This window comes from Gigantopelta aegis, unplaced genomic scaffold (genome assembly GCF_016097555.1).
Source record: "Gigantopelta aegis isolate Gae_Host unplaced genomic scaffold, Gae_host_genome ctg3971_pilon_pilon, whole genome shotgun sequence".
In the NCBI taxonomy this organism is placed as follows: Eukaryota; Metazoa; Mollusca; class Gastropoda; order Neomphalida; family Peltospiridae; genus Gigantopelta; species Gigantopelta aegis.
The window spans coordinates 1-17,822 of NW_024533606.1; the positions used below are offsets into that span (position 1 = coordinate 1).

The window sequence follows — 17,822 nt, forward strand, 5'->3', positions numbered from 1 at the left end:
ATTGAACACATTATAGATATCAATTGGACAAATACCTTTAGCTTTACGGGTATCTTTTCATAACAATCTATAATTATACACATTAAGGAGGGGGGTTAAGACAAGGTAGTTTATTCCGAAATAGTAAACTATGTATTAATAGAAGTTAACAAATACAATACCATAATTTGTTCTTCTAGTTAAGCCCGGTAGTTATGATGGGTTATTATTATAGGTAGTTTTCAATTATAGTTCACTTTGATGACATAATAACAGATTAAGATTTGTGCAGTTATAAAAGAGCCCACTTTTTTGATTTTCGAACTTAATTGTTTTAAGAAACAAAAGGAAAGCTTTTTGTTTTTTTTTATTTCCTTTTTTTTGGCCCAAAAAACATTTTTCTGCACTCCTGGGTTTAAATACTTTGTTTTTGTTATTTGAATTTAGGTTATTTATTTTTTGTAGAAAAATTTCCAAGATTGTCGAAGATAATGGGAAAAGATGCAAGATAAGCAGGGTAATAATTATTTATATAATAAAATTATGGTTCCCTTAATTAATTAATTTTCCAATAGATTCCTTGAAAAAATGCATTAAGGTTAAGGATGGTATGATCACAGTTATTCTGAAGGTTTAAAATAACTGTATTCTTTTGCAGGAGGGAAAAAAAAATGAGGAACACTTTAATTGAATCAAATCTTGCGTATCAGACTCACCCTGGAAAAGATATTATACATCCACCAATTCTCCTGAATGGTCCAGCAAATGGTGGGTGGTGTTACTTATACAAGGAAGGGCAAGAAGACTTGTCGACATGGACTGAGCTTGTTTATGAAGGTTATTCTGGTGGTGGTTGGTTTTCATCAAATGGAAAGGAGCCAACTATCTTTGCTTTGCCAAAGGATCCTTCCAATATTTAAGTGCTACTCGCCTCTGGGCATTCTTCCTATATGGGCTGAATATCAAACCTGCCAACAGAATAATTTGGTACAAATACACAGGCAATAAGTTCTGTCATTTGTCTTGGCTCCTAAAAAAATTACTAAACTTCTAACCAGCTAAAAAATCTTGTCCTAAATATGGCCCGGAGAGTACGGGATACTTAATTGCCAAACTAATTCATGGCTACAAACAGCACCAAGCAAATGAAGGTATCGATAATTTATCCTACGTTTTATAAGGGAAGGGTGCAAGAAATACAAAAATGTGCTCTTGGGCTATTTTGTTTAGAGAAAGGTTTGGTGCGAATGGGCCTTCCTGGGGGTTATGTTGCAGGAGGTAACTTTGTGCTGTTTGGCCTAAGTATTCAACCTCTGAACTAAACCGAAATTTTACAAAGAAATAATATTTTTTAAGGAGGGAAAGAAAAGGTGCAATTTTAGGCTTTAAATTTTTTATGTAGTGTTTACCCCTTTGTTTTTTTCTGTTAGGGAAGGTTTGTTTCTCATAAAAGTTTTTAACAAGACCTTTGGGGCCAATTTTATAGAACTAATTTTTTGTACCTTTTTTTACTTTGGGTAAAAAAAAATTGGTTTTCAAAACCATAAAATTTGGAAAAGGCAGTAAGAAATAACATATTTAAAGAATTTTGTTCTATATCTGGTTAAATGTAGAACACCATTCTGATCAAAAAGAAAGTTTTTAATTAACTTTTGCCTATTTAATTTGCCTAAACTTTAATATTATTTTGGATTTTGGAATTTTTTCATCAATTTTGGGGGTCTGTAAGGGTTTTCAGGGGGATTTAAGAAAGTGCTTAAATCTTAAAATTTGGGCCCATAGGTCATGAAATCCTTCTTAGTAGTAACTCTTAATACCAAGGTGGTTCCTAAAACTACTGGCCAAAGGAAATTACACAATGCAATTATTAATTTAGGGAAGAATCTTAAATTTTAAACTTTCACTTCAATTTATTTATCTCAGAAAGGCCTAACAGCACCTTAAATTAAAGGAAAATTAATATAACCAAAATATAAAGAAATATAAGTAACTGCCTGGTGAAATAAATGGCCTATTTAAATGTAAGTAGGTTCTCCATATCAAGTGGTGATTCATTTCAACATTCCTAAGCTCAAGTGTATTAAAAACACATACACTTAAACACAAAATGATTTATTAATAAATTTAAAATTTTAAAATTGGTAAGGTTTAATTAACAAACTGCAATAGTTCCTAAAAAAATGACTTCCCCTTTTTAAATATTTAAATTAACTGCTTTAACAAAGGGGTTAAAAAGGCCTGTTTTGGTTACTAAAACTTACAAACCTCTTAAGGGACCCTTTTCCAAAATTAAAAAATTTGACCTCAACAGGGAGAAACCCAAATTTGTTCAAATTCCAAAAGGGGAACCACCCAAGGTTTAAAGGAAAAGTACTATTATATTAATTGTATAAAACAAAAGGAATTTCCCCCCTCCCAAAGCTTGGGTTGAATTATTATAATAATATCTTTTAAATTTATTATACCAATTATTTAATTAAACTAATTTCTCTTTAAGGAACAATAGATTCCTTTATTAATATAATATGTAGTACTCACAGTGTTATGTACAGGAAATTTCAGTTGTGTTTTGTTTGTTTATCCTAATACAATTATCAAGGAACCACCTGACATGCTATACATGCAGGCTCATTATTAATATATAGACTTGGCTTTATATGTAACCCAACTCAGCATATGTAACGTGAAGGACGGCAAATATAACACTGATCCATTATCTCTGCCAGCAATAATGTTTTGTTTAGGATGAGGTGTGGCATCCACTATGTGTTATGTTGTTTAACATAGTGTTTACTACATAAATTTACTTATATATATTTTCCTATTTGATCAAGATTTTGCCATGGTCATGCAAGTTCATTACTAGTACAATATTGTTCACATTCTTTGATATCAAAATGAGTTACTTATTATAACATCTAGTTACATATTGGCATGAGAGATAATAATTAATGAAGATTAATATTAATGTTTTAATTTGCTGTTTTAAACATGTGCCAAGTATGTACAGAAGGTCATAAGTACGTCATACTGCAATAAGAATTAATTACACTCTACTACTATAATTGAACATGAAGATATCTGGGATTTCCATGAAAAAGCCTAGCACATATCCATATCAACACTATCGTCATTGTTGTTGACTTTGCATGCTTGCATAGTGAATGATGTGTTATGTGTTGTGGTTACAATTCATTTTTTCCATAAATCCAATTTATATTAAAGTAGTGTCCTTGATACTAAAGTTAAATGACTATTGATAGTTAGATTGTAGTAACTTTTGTTATTCAGTAAGCAGATGATAAGCTTATAAATAATAGTATGTAGTTTATTATAATAGTATATATAAATATATTATATATACTTATTATATTATGGAATTATTCTTATTGCACAGTTGTGTACTAAGCATCACACATGCAAATAATTTACTCCGTAATTTAAAAAGTTATCAATCGATTTTTACCTTGTATTTTCAATGAACAACAAGGAGATATGAGGAGACATTGAAGAATATGAAATATTAACTGTCACTGTTCATAGGCAAGACTTCATGTTTTTTATGGGCTCCTGAAAGACTGCAATAATTGTTGTTTATAGTTTTTTATAACAAATGATTTTCTAATTGTTTATCAATGTAATTTGTCATTAATTTTTTCACATAATTAAAATCAATTCTAAGATAAATTATTGTATACGGACATTTGACGTTAATTAACACCTTACGTTCACTCGCTTAATATTATTTATCGAGTGTTTTTATTAGAACAATACGGTATTCCTGAAAGAGGCGTGGTTAATCTACTTCAGCTCTGCACTGCACATTTTCCTCAATGCCTTTTTGGTATTTGATCTGTGCTAGCTGACATTTTGAACCGTTACTTGAAAACAAATGTAAGAAATTGGATACTTCTCAGCTTAAAATTGGCGTATGGAAAGGTATTTGCACGTGTATAATGTATTTGAGCTGAATATTATTTTTTTAGGCAATGCCCAGTCTTGAAAATTAGAACTAAAAAGATAGGTTTTTTTGTAAGTACATCAAATTAAAAAGTAATATTTCATACCTATTTTTGTAAAGCCTCATTCCCAGACTGCTTTGTCAGTCGTTTGGGCTAGGCATGAGCTGTACAGTTGACTTGAGTGTAGAGAGAATGACCAGATTATCTGGTAGCTCAAATAATGTAAAAATGCTTTGTAACAACATTTATAATATTGGACTAGTATTACAACTCAATGTACATTTTTTAAAAATTATACTATGAGATTATATGTAGTCAATGGTATTTATGTTAATAATGGGGTGTGACCTTTTAGAATTTTTCATTTTTTTCATTTTTTAAACTATAGGATGAGCTTGATCTTCCAGTTAAAATCAAGCCAGTTATATTGGTAAGCTCCATTATGATTGACCCACACCTCCTGGAGTGTAGTATTGATAAGGATATTTCATTTTCACTCCTGTAATAATAATATAGCTGATTTTTTATCTTACTTATCTCTGGCCATTAACAAGTGTCTTTTATACACATAAATGATGTCACTACATTGAAACCAGTTATTTTAAGTACGTACTAGGATATCATGTCCTAAGCATATTATTTTTAATATACCTCATTATATTGTAATACTGTGTGCTATAAATGTTTGATGTGACATTTACTAAGTCCTTTCATGAATTTGTCCTCCTCATATATGTGTAATATTATTTGGCAGTGTTCAACATAATACTTTTAAATGTTATGATATTTCTTTATATTAATGTTAATTACAATGTTTTTTTTGCTAAACGTCACAATTTATTAAACAAATGTTATATCACAATAAGGCCCTATGACATAGGTCAAGTATATATGCTCATTTGGAAATGATAACTAAAGTTTGTCAATGTCATAATCAAATTGTTGTCCCAAAGGAATATGATATATAAACTACATCAATATACTGTTTGGCAGTGTTTAAACAAATATCTTAGGCTCTCAAATGACAAACTGTCAGACCTGCTATTCACACAATTGTTTCAATAAATCACAGTTATCTGAAACCTAAATTTATTTATGCAAAACTATTTGATACAATTCATTCTATTCATCTCTCTAAGTGTGTTTAATAATTTCTTTATATTTATTTTTTAATTTTTTTCTTTATTTTTTTCTATGCATATAATTGTAGGTGGTATTGTTATGAAGATACCATGGAAGAAACTAGCTAAAGACCCTATAATTATAAATATTGATGAGGTCTATATTATTGCAGCTCTTATATGGGTATGTAATATTGAGTATGCCCCTGTTGTTATTATTGTTAATTAGATTGTCCTTATGATGCTGAAAAAGAAAGAGAACGAGTACAGAAAGAAAAAGAAAATCAAATTCAGAAAATTGAAAATGCTGCTTAAAAATTAAAACAAAGTTAGAATATTGAGATACATTATAATAATATAATTACTGACTGTATTAAAGGGGCCAACAATATATTATATCTCATACAAATGTAACTATTAGTTGGTTACAATGGAAAGTAATGCTCAACATCTTTAAAAAAGGAAGGTCAGAAGCAGTTAAAAGATTTTTAAAATTTGAGAGTTAAAAATGGAAACTGATCTGTTTGGTCTGAGATCAGAAAGGACGCAGGCATTGGAATGAAATGCTCAATTATTGGAAGCTAAGTTGTGATCTTGAATACTGAATAGCTAAACTAATTAACTTATACATAACCACTAGAAGTATGTAGACACACCCACTTGAAGAAATGGCGCTAAGAGTGAGACTGTCTCACAGCATCGTACTAGTAATTGTAAGTTCTTAAAATTTAAAAATCACTTGGTTTTTGTTTCTCTGATTATAATAGTACATTCAGATAGTGACAGATGTTGGTGGTCATCAAGAACAACGTGTAAACATCCATTAAGTACTTTTAATGAAAGGGGTTCCATGTTTCCTTACAAGATACTCACAGTGATCCTGACTGTCTCCCTCTATCACTATACAATGATATATTACCATACTACCCTATATCTATGTGGTAAGTTTGATTGAGGTCACATAGACAGTGATATATACTAATATATATTATAGTATTGTAATATTTTACTGGTATATTAACATATGTGGTATGTGTGATTAATATATACTAATATATATTATAGTATTGTACTTAGACATGTACATATATTCCAATATCATATCATTATCTATATTTATACTATAATAATTATAAATGTAACTTTGTTCCTTTTATCTAGTTATCTGTTTATCTAGATTGTATGTCTATATATTTATACTATTACCCAGTGCCCCTTTAATCAAGTTATCTAATGATGACTTACCTCATGATCTTCAATCATCATTATCACAAGATGTTAGTTAATGAGGTTTGTCCATCTATCCAACCATTCATCCATTAATCATTTATTTGTCTATCTATCCATCCATTGTATCCTATCATTGATCCATTTATCCATTGTTCATCTACAATGAGTTATTACTAATTTATTATTAATTCATTATTAATTATAATTGTTATCTCTCTATTATAGGTGAAGTCATTATCATAGGATGATCAATTAGTAGCTCTGTTAGTACACAGTTTACCACAATTTGAATGTGGGATAGACCCTGCTATTAAACAAATTAATGTCATGTATCATACCTGGGCCTTTAAAGGTAGAGTTTTTTTGTTCAATTTTGTAACATAATTATATTTGACATATGGAGCTCTCAATGATGTTATAAATAATGTCTTTAATTGATTACAGGAAGAATTAATTCTCTCAGTATGAAACTTCTTTTAGTCCTCTGTTAATAAGAGTATTTTACTATATTATTCAACCTCTATACTGAGCACATGTCTATACTGGACAATCTATATTGTGCTATTTTACTGAGGACAACTCTATACTGAGGACATCTTTATACTAAAGGCACTATTTATAATGTGTCCACTATAAAAATTAGATATTTCTCTGTACAATTACTAGTGATCTCTCTTACTACATAAAAATCAAATGTGTCTCTTTATTCTCCAGATACACTCTGGTAATTGTTATGTTACTGTTTGTGGTGTCAAGATAGTAGGTTGTGCCATCAAGTACATACTACAAGAACTGGTAAACTGCCCATTATGTCCACCTGTTGATTTATTCATTTAATTTATATATTTAACTTAATAATATTTACAAGATAACTTAATATTTTATTAGTTGGTTACTATGGAAAGAATGTTTGACAACTAAAATAGAGGAAGGTCAGAAGCAGTAAAAGATCCAAAATTTGAGAGTTAAAATGGAAACTGATTTGTTAGGTTTGAGATCAGAGAGAACACAAACATTAGAATGAAATGCTCAATTATTGGAAGCTTATGATCTTTAAAAATATACAAAAATTATAGAAAGAAGAAATTATTTTTTTCTCTTTTTAACCATCCACTTGTACAGTACATGCATTCATCTATCGTAGTACCCACTCATCCATCCATTCATCCTTTTATCTATCCATCCATTTATCTATGCATCCATCCACACACCAATCAGCTGTTCATGTACTCATCATTCTATTTGCTAATTGATTTATTTACCTATCTGTCCATTAATCCACTTATCTATTCATTTATTAATACGTCCATCCATTCAATCAGGTGTGTTCTCTTAGCAACAAACTCAAGAAGAAGGACATAGAGATCTCAAAACTTCAAGAATCCCTACAATTCCATTGCGAGGGTAGCAGAGAACTCCAACAACATCTTGATGCAGAACTAAATGAGAAAACTCTGCAACAAATTAACTCAAGAATTAATAAATACAAAAAAGGAAAGAGACTGCAAAGGAGAACTTGAAACAACTCAAAATAAGTTATGAAGAAAGATTAAAGCACTCACAAACACAGCATGATGCAGCTATGACCAAACTCTAAACAAGTTTGAATCAGAATGAAGAAGATTTTGTAGTATTGATGACAAAAGCTGAAAAATACAAGCCTAAAAGACAAAAGTATCGTGAATTAAATCGACATTTAGAACAAGAAAGAGGTGACTTAGCTTTGGAACTCCATCAAAAAGGTGATATTGATAATCTACACCAGGGGTTTAAAATGACCATGCCCACAATATTTATATAGGTGGTTATTCTAAATTATGAATGACAATGATAAACAGGGGAGTGGCTCTGATGACAGAGGGGTGGAGCTACATGTGCCATATGTCTTATCTGATCCACTTACTTGTACAAAACCCAAACCATTTTTCCATTGGGATCAATGCATTACTTACCTTCAATGATAGTCAAAATTTCAACTACTTAATAGTGAAGTGTTACCATTGTCTGATGATCCCATTTTGCCAACCACCAGTCACATGACTTCAACACTTATTTTATCGTCAGATAAACCACACCTCAAATTCTCAACACATTATTTTACTGTAAGAATGCTATACTATGCAAAACCATTCCCATACCATTTACAAATAGAGGGTTTCCCTCACAGCTACTATACAGCACTGGCAGATCTGAGTTCATACAACTAGTCGGATACACTATGATAGCTGTCTACTAGTTTCTTTAATTCATAGTATTATATTGATATACACATATTGTAATAGAAAATGACTTTAAGACCTTTAAACAGACTAGTTTGGAATTTACTGATATAAATATAGTACCCTATATCACATATAGACATTTTATTATAAATACATTTCTTTCTAGTAACAAGTTGTAGAATAGTTAAAGTACTGTTGAAAGACTTTTAATTAATTGTTAATTGTATCAATTAAAAATCAATTAATGTTGGTCACGTGGATGGTGGTGGAGGTGTCAAATTTTTCACGAGTTTTCTTGACTGATTGTCAAATTGAAGCGTGACAAAGATCTCTTGATAATATAAAAGTTACTCCATTTTTCATGTCTCTATCTTCTCTACGACTCGCCTCGTCGCTGGATCATCTCGTCACTTCGTTGGATCGACTCGCCTCGTCGTTGGATCATCTCGTTACTTCGTTGGATCGACTCGCCTCGTCGTTGGATCATCTCTTTACTTCGTTGGATCGACTCGCCTCGTCGTTGGATCATCTCGTTACTTCGCTGGATCATTTTTTTTCTTTTAGTTATGTCATCTTTATTTATTTCTTTTCTTTTTTATTTTATTTTTTAATTCTTTGTTTATGTAAACATTTTTATTTTCACCCTTCGTTTCTACAGGACTCGGCTTGATGTTCTTGACTGTTCTTCTCTGATGCTCTTGACTGTTCTTCTCTGATGTTCTTGACTGTTCTTCTCTGATGCTCTTGACTGTTCTTCTCTGATGTTTTTGACTGTTCTTCTTTGATGTTCTTGACTGTTCTTCTCTGATGTTCTCTGGAAGTAAAAGATGAGTCGCTCTCCTGCTCATTGGACTCTTTCCTGTCTTCCTTCAAGCCTTCTTTCCTCTTCTTTTATTTTTTTTTAATTTTATTTTGGGCTATCTAGCCTATCTACACCATACACACACTCATACAATCTCTAAAAATCATATTCCCCTCGCCGCCTGGCGGCCAAAAAAAAATTTTTTTAATATCCAAGGCCGCCAGGTGGCGGGGGGAACCTCTGATCTTCTAGAGTGCGTGTGTGTGTGCTGTGTGTGTGTGTGTGTGTGTGTAGGTTGGTAGTCCTTTTTCACTTCCTCTGTCTCTCTTCACTCTCTATCCATTCATTGTCACCAGTTCAGTTTTGACTACTCTTTTCCTTTCCTTGCAGGAGCAGCACAGTTGAAAAGGTGAGCTACCTCCATCCATCCATCCATTCATTCTTTAGTAATCCAGTTGTTCCAGCTAACTTTCTTTTTCTTCCTCTATGTTCTCTACTTGTGGACTGACTGGAAGACTTGTGGACTGACTGGAGGGCTCTTGTGGGACTGACTGGAAGGCTCTTGGGGACTCTTCAACAATGGAGACTGTCTTATTTTAATTTTTACTTTTCTTTTTTGTTATTTTCAATGTTTTTCTTTATACTTTATTTTTGGATATTGTTTTTGAAGTTCTCAAAAACATTTTTTAATCTAAACTTTGTCAAAAGTCAATCTTCAGTTAAAATTATTTATTAATCTTCAAATTAAACATTCTATAACTTTTTAACTTTGAATTTGTTTCATAAAAATTGAGATAGTTAAGAATTGAGTTTTTTACAACTACAATAGACACTGACTATCTTAGTAATCTTTTTACAACTAATAGATCATTTATCATTATTGTTAATTGTTTTTTTTAAAGTAAAAGAACTTATTTATTAATAATATATTAGTTTGTATCATATTATCATTAATGTTTTTAGCATAGATCATTTATCATATTGTTAATTGTATTTTTTAAACTAAAACAACTTTATTAATATTAGTTTGTGTCATATTATCATTAATGTTTTTAGCAAAAAGCTATACCAGTTAATTAATTATTTTTTTTAATAATTAATTAAAAATCTATCAATGTCTTGCTGTTCTCTTTACGCGTGCAATGTAATATTTCCCGCCAAAATAGTAGTGGTCACGCGTTTGTTGTTCCTTCCTAGGTGTGTGCTCATCATATTTTCCCGCCTATTCAACATGTGAATTCTCATTGGCTGGAGACCTTTGATCCTTTGACTGGACTCTCTCCCTCCTTTGACTGACTCTTTCCGTTTTAGTGTTCCACTAAAAATATAGAATAGAATGTGTCAAGAACAAGAGTATTAAGAGAGAGTGTCAAAAGAACTCTTCATATTTATGGATGTTATGTATCTATGATTGATCAGTCGATAAACAAAACAATGATAGGAGGTATTATGTTAGAAACTTAAAATTGGCTATAATTTGACTATAATTGTCCTATCAGTTATTTCAATCAACTTATTTCTTAAATTTTTATTTTATTTTTGTGTTTAATTGTTAAAATTAAAGTTTATTTATCAGTCGCAGTAGATTTACATGTAATACATCAACATGTATAAATGGCTAATGTATAAATTAGAACTGAATTGAGAGCACGAAATGGTACATTTCAAAATCCAGATTTATGAAAGCTGGCACTAGCTGATTCAAGTCCAGTTAGGTTAGTCAAGTTACCACAAATAGCAAGCATGTACATGTAATATGATAACATATAGTATGGTATGAAAGCTACCCTCAATAGGTACACATGTACATGGTAATAATGGTATTGAAACTACCCTTAATAGGTAGACATGTATATGTACATTTAATATGGTAATAATGGTATGAAGCTATCCTCAATAGGTACACATGTACATGTAATATGGTAATAATGGTATGAAGCTATCCTCAATAGGTACACATGTACATGTACACGTGTATTAGTTAATGTGTTAAGTAAAGGTATCATATGTAAGATAAATTAAAAACTATCATAGCCCTATTTGTTGCTCTCTACTCTTTACAAGTACTGTATATAGCAGTAATAATTAGCATGAGAATGAGACTTTTGTAATAAAGTCTCATTCCCATATCATAGATTGATTCTCATACCATATCATAAAGATTGTATGAAAAGAAGTCTCATTTCCAATCCTCATGTTTCATTCTCATGTATAAAAACTAGTAGATACTTAAAAATTTAAATGTCATCTTTTAGATTATTGAAGAAAAGAACAAAATTTTACATCAAATATCTAATCACCTCTCATCAGAAATAGAGGAATATCGTAAAAAAGCTAGATTTAGAAACGAAAACTAGAGAAATTGAAACAACAAGAACATTTACAGAGAACTGAACAAAGCAGAATTGTCTCTGAAGTAAGTTATCATCAAATTGTGTTTATCTGGACATGTCATACTAGTGTGTTCATTTATCCATTTACATCATGAATCATCCATTGATTACATATATTATATGTCATTCTATTTATCTATTAATCCATTTTTATCTCTCAATCCATTGATACACCTATATATGTATCCATTAATCAGTATCTATTTGTCCATTTTTATAATATTGAATGATGTAATAAATCCCAACAGACAATTTATTAATCTTTCCATAAAAGGTGAAATGATATGAATGACTGTGAGTTGTTTTCAATATTCATTTTATTTCACCAAACAAAAAATGTATTAACGCCAAACATTTCAATAGTCAGAGCGACTATCTTTGTCAGTGACTTAAATAATAAAAAGTAAAAGTAAAAGCTTCTATTTATACTACACGCTAAGGTACAAGGTGACTGTGAGTTCCCATTTCTTAGCTACTCAATTCCAATTGTTGCATGTGATAAAGATGCCTTGATGTCTTTTTGTTCATCTCACATAAGAATATATAGATGGATGGATGGATGGATGGATAGATAGATAGATAGATAGATAGATAGATAGATAGATAGATAGATAGATAGATAGATAGATAGATAGATAGATAGATAGATAGATAGATAGATGTCACACTGAGTACGTGATTATGATCCCATTAATGGTATTAGCAATTGGAATTAGTATAATTTTTTCTCAATTTGCTGTTCAGTTTTTGCCATTATCTGTTGAGCAGAGATAATATACTCTTACAAACCAAACCTCTATTTAAAATAATGAATTCCTCTTAAAAAATATTTACACATTAAGTATTTCATTGTCATTTTGATGTGATGGTATTGAAGCTAACATTGATAGGGTTACTCAAAAGTCTTGTTGCTGAGAAACTAATAGAACAAACTGTGCTGCTGTCCTTTATAATAGAAGGTGCTTCTGACTATAAAAATGTCCGGCAATTAGTTATATAGTCAGTCAAATTATCAAAGTGACCTAAAACAATATTTAGTTAAGGTTGTGATGTACTCTTGGGATATGATCAGAAATTAACTAAAGTTGCTAAGTCATAAATTGCATTAAGTCAAAGAAAAAGTAAGGTAAGCTTGTTTTTAATTAAAATACTAGTTTGCTACTTAATTTGATTATATATTGAATAGCTAAAAACTAATTAACTTATTCATGACCACTGGAAGTATTTAGATACACCCACTGGAAGAAATGGCTGCTAAGAATGAGACTATTTCTCAGGTCTCACAGCATCTTACTGGTAATTCTAAGTTGCTAATAATTAATTTTGAAAAATGATTTGTTTTTGTTTCTTTTTTTCTGATTATAATAGTACACTCAGATAGTGACAGATGTTGGTGGTCATCAAGAACAATGTGTAAACATCCATTAAGTACTTTTAATGAAGGGAGTTTCCATGTTTTCCTTACAAGATCCTCACACTGATCCTGACTATCTCCCTCTATCACTATATAATGATATATTACCATACTACACTATATCTATGTGGTAAGTTTGATTGAGGTCACATAGACAGTGATATATACTTAATATATATTATAGTATTGTAATATTTTACTGGTACATTTACATATGTGGTATATGTGATTAATATATACTAATATATATTCTAATATTGTACTTAGACATGTTCATATATTCCAATATCATAACATTATCTATATTTATACTATAATAATTATACTGAAGTATCTAAGACTGTTGAAGAGTGCTCGATGTTGTTTAGACAGAGCAGGTTAGAACAGAATTAAAGGACAATAGAACAGGGCTCTTGCTGTGTTGCTGTTACTCCGAGTTTCACGCGTTATACAATCATCAGACAGCTGTCTGATGATTGCATAACGCATGAAACTCGGAGTAACAGCAACACAGCGAGAGCCCTGTTCTTTTGTCCTTTAATTCTGTACTATAATAATCATAAATGTAACTTTGTTTCCTTGTATCTTGTTATCTCTTTATCTAGATTGTATGTCTATATATTTGTCCATCTTATCTTCTATTCAATTATATATTATATTTCAATATTCTCTATTTGTGTATATGGTACTGAAGATTACTTACTACCTTACTGATCCATTGGTTATCATGCTATTACCCAGTACCCCTTTAATCAAGTTATCTAATGATCACTTACCTCATGATCTTCAATTGTCATTATTACAACATGTTAGTTAATGAGGTTTGTCTGTTGATATATCTTACAATCCATTCATTCATCCATTAATCATCTATTTGTCCATCTATTCAACTATTCATCCATTAATCATGTATTTGTCTATCTATCCATCCATTCATTTGTCTATTTAATCCTTGTATACAATCGTTGATCCATTTATCCATTATTCATCTAGAATAGGTTATTATTATTAATAATTTTATTATTAATTATAATTATTATCTCTCTATTATAGGTGAAGTCATTATCAGAGGATGATCTATTAATAGTTCTATTAGTACACAGTTTACCACAATTTTAATATGGGGTAGACCCTGTTATTAAACAAATTAATGTTATGTAACATACCTGGTCCTTTAAAGGTATATATAGTTTGTATGTTCAATTTTTGTAACATATTCATTAGATGTATAGAGCTTTTAATGATGTTATAAAATTATATCATTAATTGATTACATTACAGTAATATAAATATGTATGAAGTCCATATAAGGACAAGTGTCGTTTTTGGATATTTACTATTAATTCATGTTATCTTAGCACTGGTTGTGTCTCTAGATACTGAGGCTACTGTAAGCTTGGGTGTGTTAACATCTATTTTAGTTGTTATTATCTTCATGTATCTCCTTTTGAAGGGAATATATCGACATTTTCCTTTGGTTTGTCTCGAAGAGTTTTTATTCTTAACCTTGTGTTGATGCCTCATATGAACCTACCAACATCTGAAAAATCCAAACGACAAGTCTCAAGTATTAATATTGTTTTAATGTCAATATCATTTGTAATATTCTGTGGTATTATACTCTATCATATCTGGGATTGTCTGTTAAAGTCTCATTCACACATACCTATCGAAAAATTCAAGAAGATATTCAAGAAACTCCCACCACGTCCTGGTTCTAATGATTTAGAACTTACTTCAATGCGTCCAGAATCACCTAGTATTGAAAGTAAACCTACTTCAACATCAATATTGTCTGTGGAAATGAGACAAGAAACACTGCAGCTTGATGACTAGTGCTGCTTCTTCTGACATAATATCATTCATATTTGTCATGTCTTATATATATTAGTGATGTTATATGAATTATAAGAAAATTGTATTGTCTTAACTGAGTGCTACAAAGTTCTATTTACTTTGTTATTGTTGGCTAGTAAATATTAATTATGAAGTTGTATTTTTCTATATAGCAAACTGTTAATGTTTACTTACACATAGTAACAAATTACTTTACAACTACAAACAGTCTACTTGTCACTTATTATCCTACTCACTATGTGGTTGCTATGTTATTAGGACAATGTTCCTCACAAAATACCTTCTTTCTTCACACTTCCTCATTTATTTACTCTCACAAGATATCTTATTTCCTCACACTATAATAAGTAGGAGATATAAACTAGGCTGTCTAATAATACTCATATATTGTGTTCAGTATTGCAGTAGTTGGCTATATCAAAATACACAAAGCATAGCCATTAATCAATAAATAATTATCAACCAATATGATAGCTATGTGACAACACTTTCGAGTATTACAATTGAGTATAGCTATGGATATTAAGTATTGAATCAATTGTGAGTAATATACTCTGGTAAAGAAATTATCATGATAGGTATGTGTGTGTGGTGCTTTGTCAGGTTCTTTGTTAGTTATTATGTTACAACAATTAAATAAAATGAAAAAGACATAAATTTGATTGAAAACAATTTTAGATCAAAGCAAAGCAAGTAGACATGTTATTTTTAATCAAATATTCTATTGTTGTAAAATAACTAACAAAGAACCTACAAAGTAGCACACACACCTATCATGATAATGTTAAGTGCTTTCTTAAATTTCTGTACCAGAGTATATTACTCAAAATTGAATTCAATAAATAATATCCATAGCTATACTCAACTGTAATACTTGAAGGTGGTGTCACATAGCTATCATATTGGTTGATAATTATTTATTGGTTATAGTGGCTATGCTTTGTGTATGTTAGTATAGCCAACTACTGCAATACTGAACACAATATGTGAGTATTATTAGACAGCCTAGTTTATAATTATTATACTGTAATAAACCTGGTTGTTTATTATGCTAGTTAAGTAGTTCACATTATATTGTACTACACTAAGCAAAGTGACTTGATCTACTTGATCACTAAAGAGCATCATCCCAGTGTAACATTATCTTAGTGGCATCTTACCAGTCAGTCTACTTGCCAAGCTCCACTTGCTTTGAGTTTGCTCAGTTAGTAATATGACAATGTTACTACTAACTGGATCAACTATAATGCTGAGAAAATATCTTTGAATTGTGTTAGTGTGAAGGAAATATTATCTTGTGACGAAGTGTGAAGAAATAAGATCTTGTAAAGGAAACAATATCTTCTAAAAGGAACGTATGTCCTAATAACATCTCTCCTAATAGTGTTTTGCAATCATTTTTCCATTTATTGATTTGTCCTAATAACATCTCTCCTAATAGTGTTTTGCAATTTTTTTCCATTGTATTGATTTTTATAGTCCTATGAACATATCTAATCGCATTGGCATCATTTTTCCATTGTATTGAAATTACTTTCTCTATTGTTTTGAAATCAGCATTGAAATCAGTATTTAAATAAAAAGAATACTAACAAGAATACAAACACATGTCCTACAAACACATGTGCATGCTTTCATCTTGATCATTATTCCATTGTATTGAAATATATAACTACTACAATTAATGGGAAAAAAAAATGGCAGAGTTGATTAGAGTTCAGGAGGTTAGGTCATTTAGTGCATACTGCACAAGTAACAGCTCTCTTAGGAATGTAGGGACGACAAGGAAGGCCGTAGTTACACATTGCCACTGTGAAATAGAACAGAGCACCATTTGTATCTTTTGCAGTTCCAGGTATAATATCAGGATTATGATCAACACATTCATAGAGGGCATTCCTGTTATGGCCAAAAAAAGACGTCATCAAGTATCCATAGTACTCTCGAGTCCACGACTTAGGACAAGATACTTTAGCTGGTATCATAAGTTTAGTAGATTTCTTAGGAGCAAGACAAACGGCACAAGGAACATTGTAGTTATGTGTAGGTTTGTCAAATATCTTATTGTTTGTTTCGTATTCAGCTCCATATAGTTTAGACTCCCAAGTAGGAACAGTAGAACTTAAATACTGAGGATCCTTTGGCAGGCAAATGAAGTTGGCTCCGTTTCCCTTTTCAGTATAAAGACCACCACCAGCATAACCTTCATAAACAAGTTCAACTCCTTTTCGACAAGTCTTCTTGCCCCATCTTGTATAAGTAACACCATTTCCTAGACCATCGATTGTGATTATAATATCTTTTCCAGGTGCAATTTTGATGTGAACATCTTCCTTATTAACCAATCCTTGATTCTTTTCTAGTTTTTCCAGATTACTAAGCATACCTTCATCAACATCCATGGCATTTTCATCTATTAGATACAAATTAGGATATATTTTTTTACTATATATTTACTAATGTTCACACATACCTGACACAACATTTTCACCATCAATAGCTTGAAATGCAGTATCAATAGTTTTCTGCAGTTTCTGCAAAAAAGTCATGAAAGTAGATAATTATGACAATAGCAATAATAATATATACCAGATGGAATGCTGAAGGTCACATCCACAAAAAAGTATAAAAAAAATGAAAGAAAACAGCATAGTCTTCATTTTATTGCTGGAGATCAGTAGTTTTGTTAACAGTAAAACTGCTGGAGATAAGAAAAAAGAGCTCTTTTTATAAAGCAACCTACTCTCATGATGACTACATATGACATCATCATAGCACATATATGTTTTCTCAAAGTTTGAAAATTGTTATTATATATATATTTAAAATTTTGCAGACTATA

General features: G+C 30.7%; 1 protein-coding gene across 1 annotated transcript; it reads right to left on the reverse strand.

Moving 5' to 3' along the window:
- Positions 1-16,710: 16,710 nt before the first annotated feature.
- Positions 16,711-17,382, reverse strand: LOC121392499. The gene has a single exon (XM_041523687.1). The coding sequence runs from the start codon at positions 17,380-17,382 to the stop codon at positions 16,711-16,713; it is 672 nt and encodes a 223-aa protein (XP_041379621.1).
- Between the last annotated feature and the right edge of the window lie 440 nt (positions 17,383-17,822).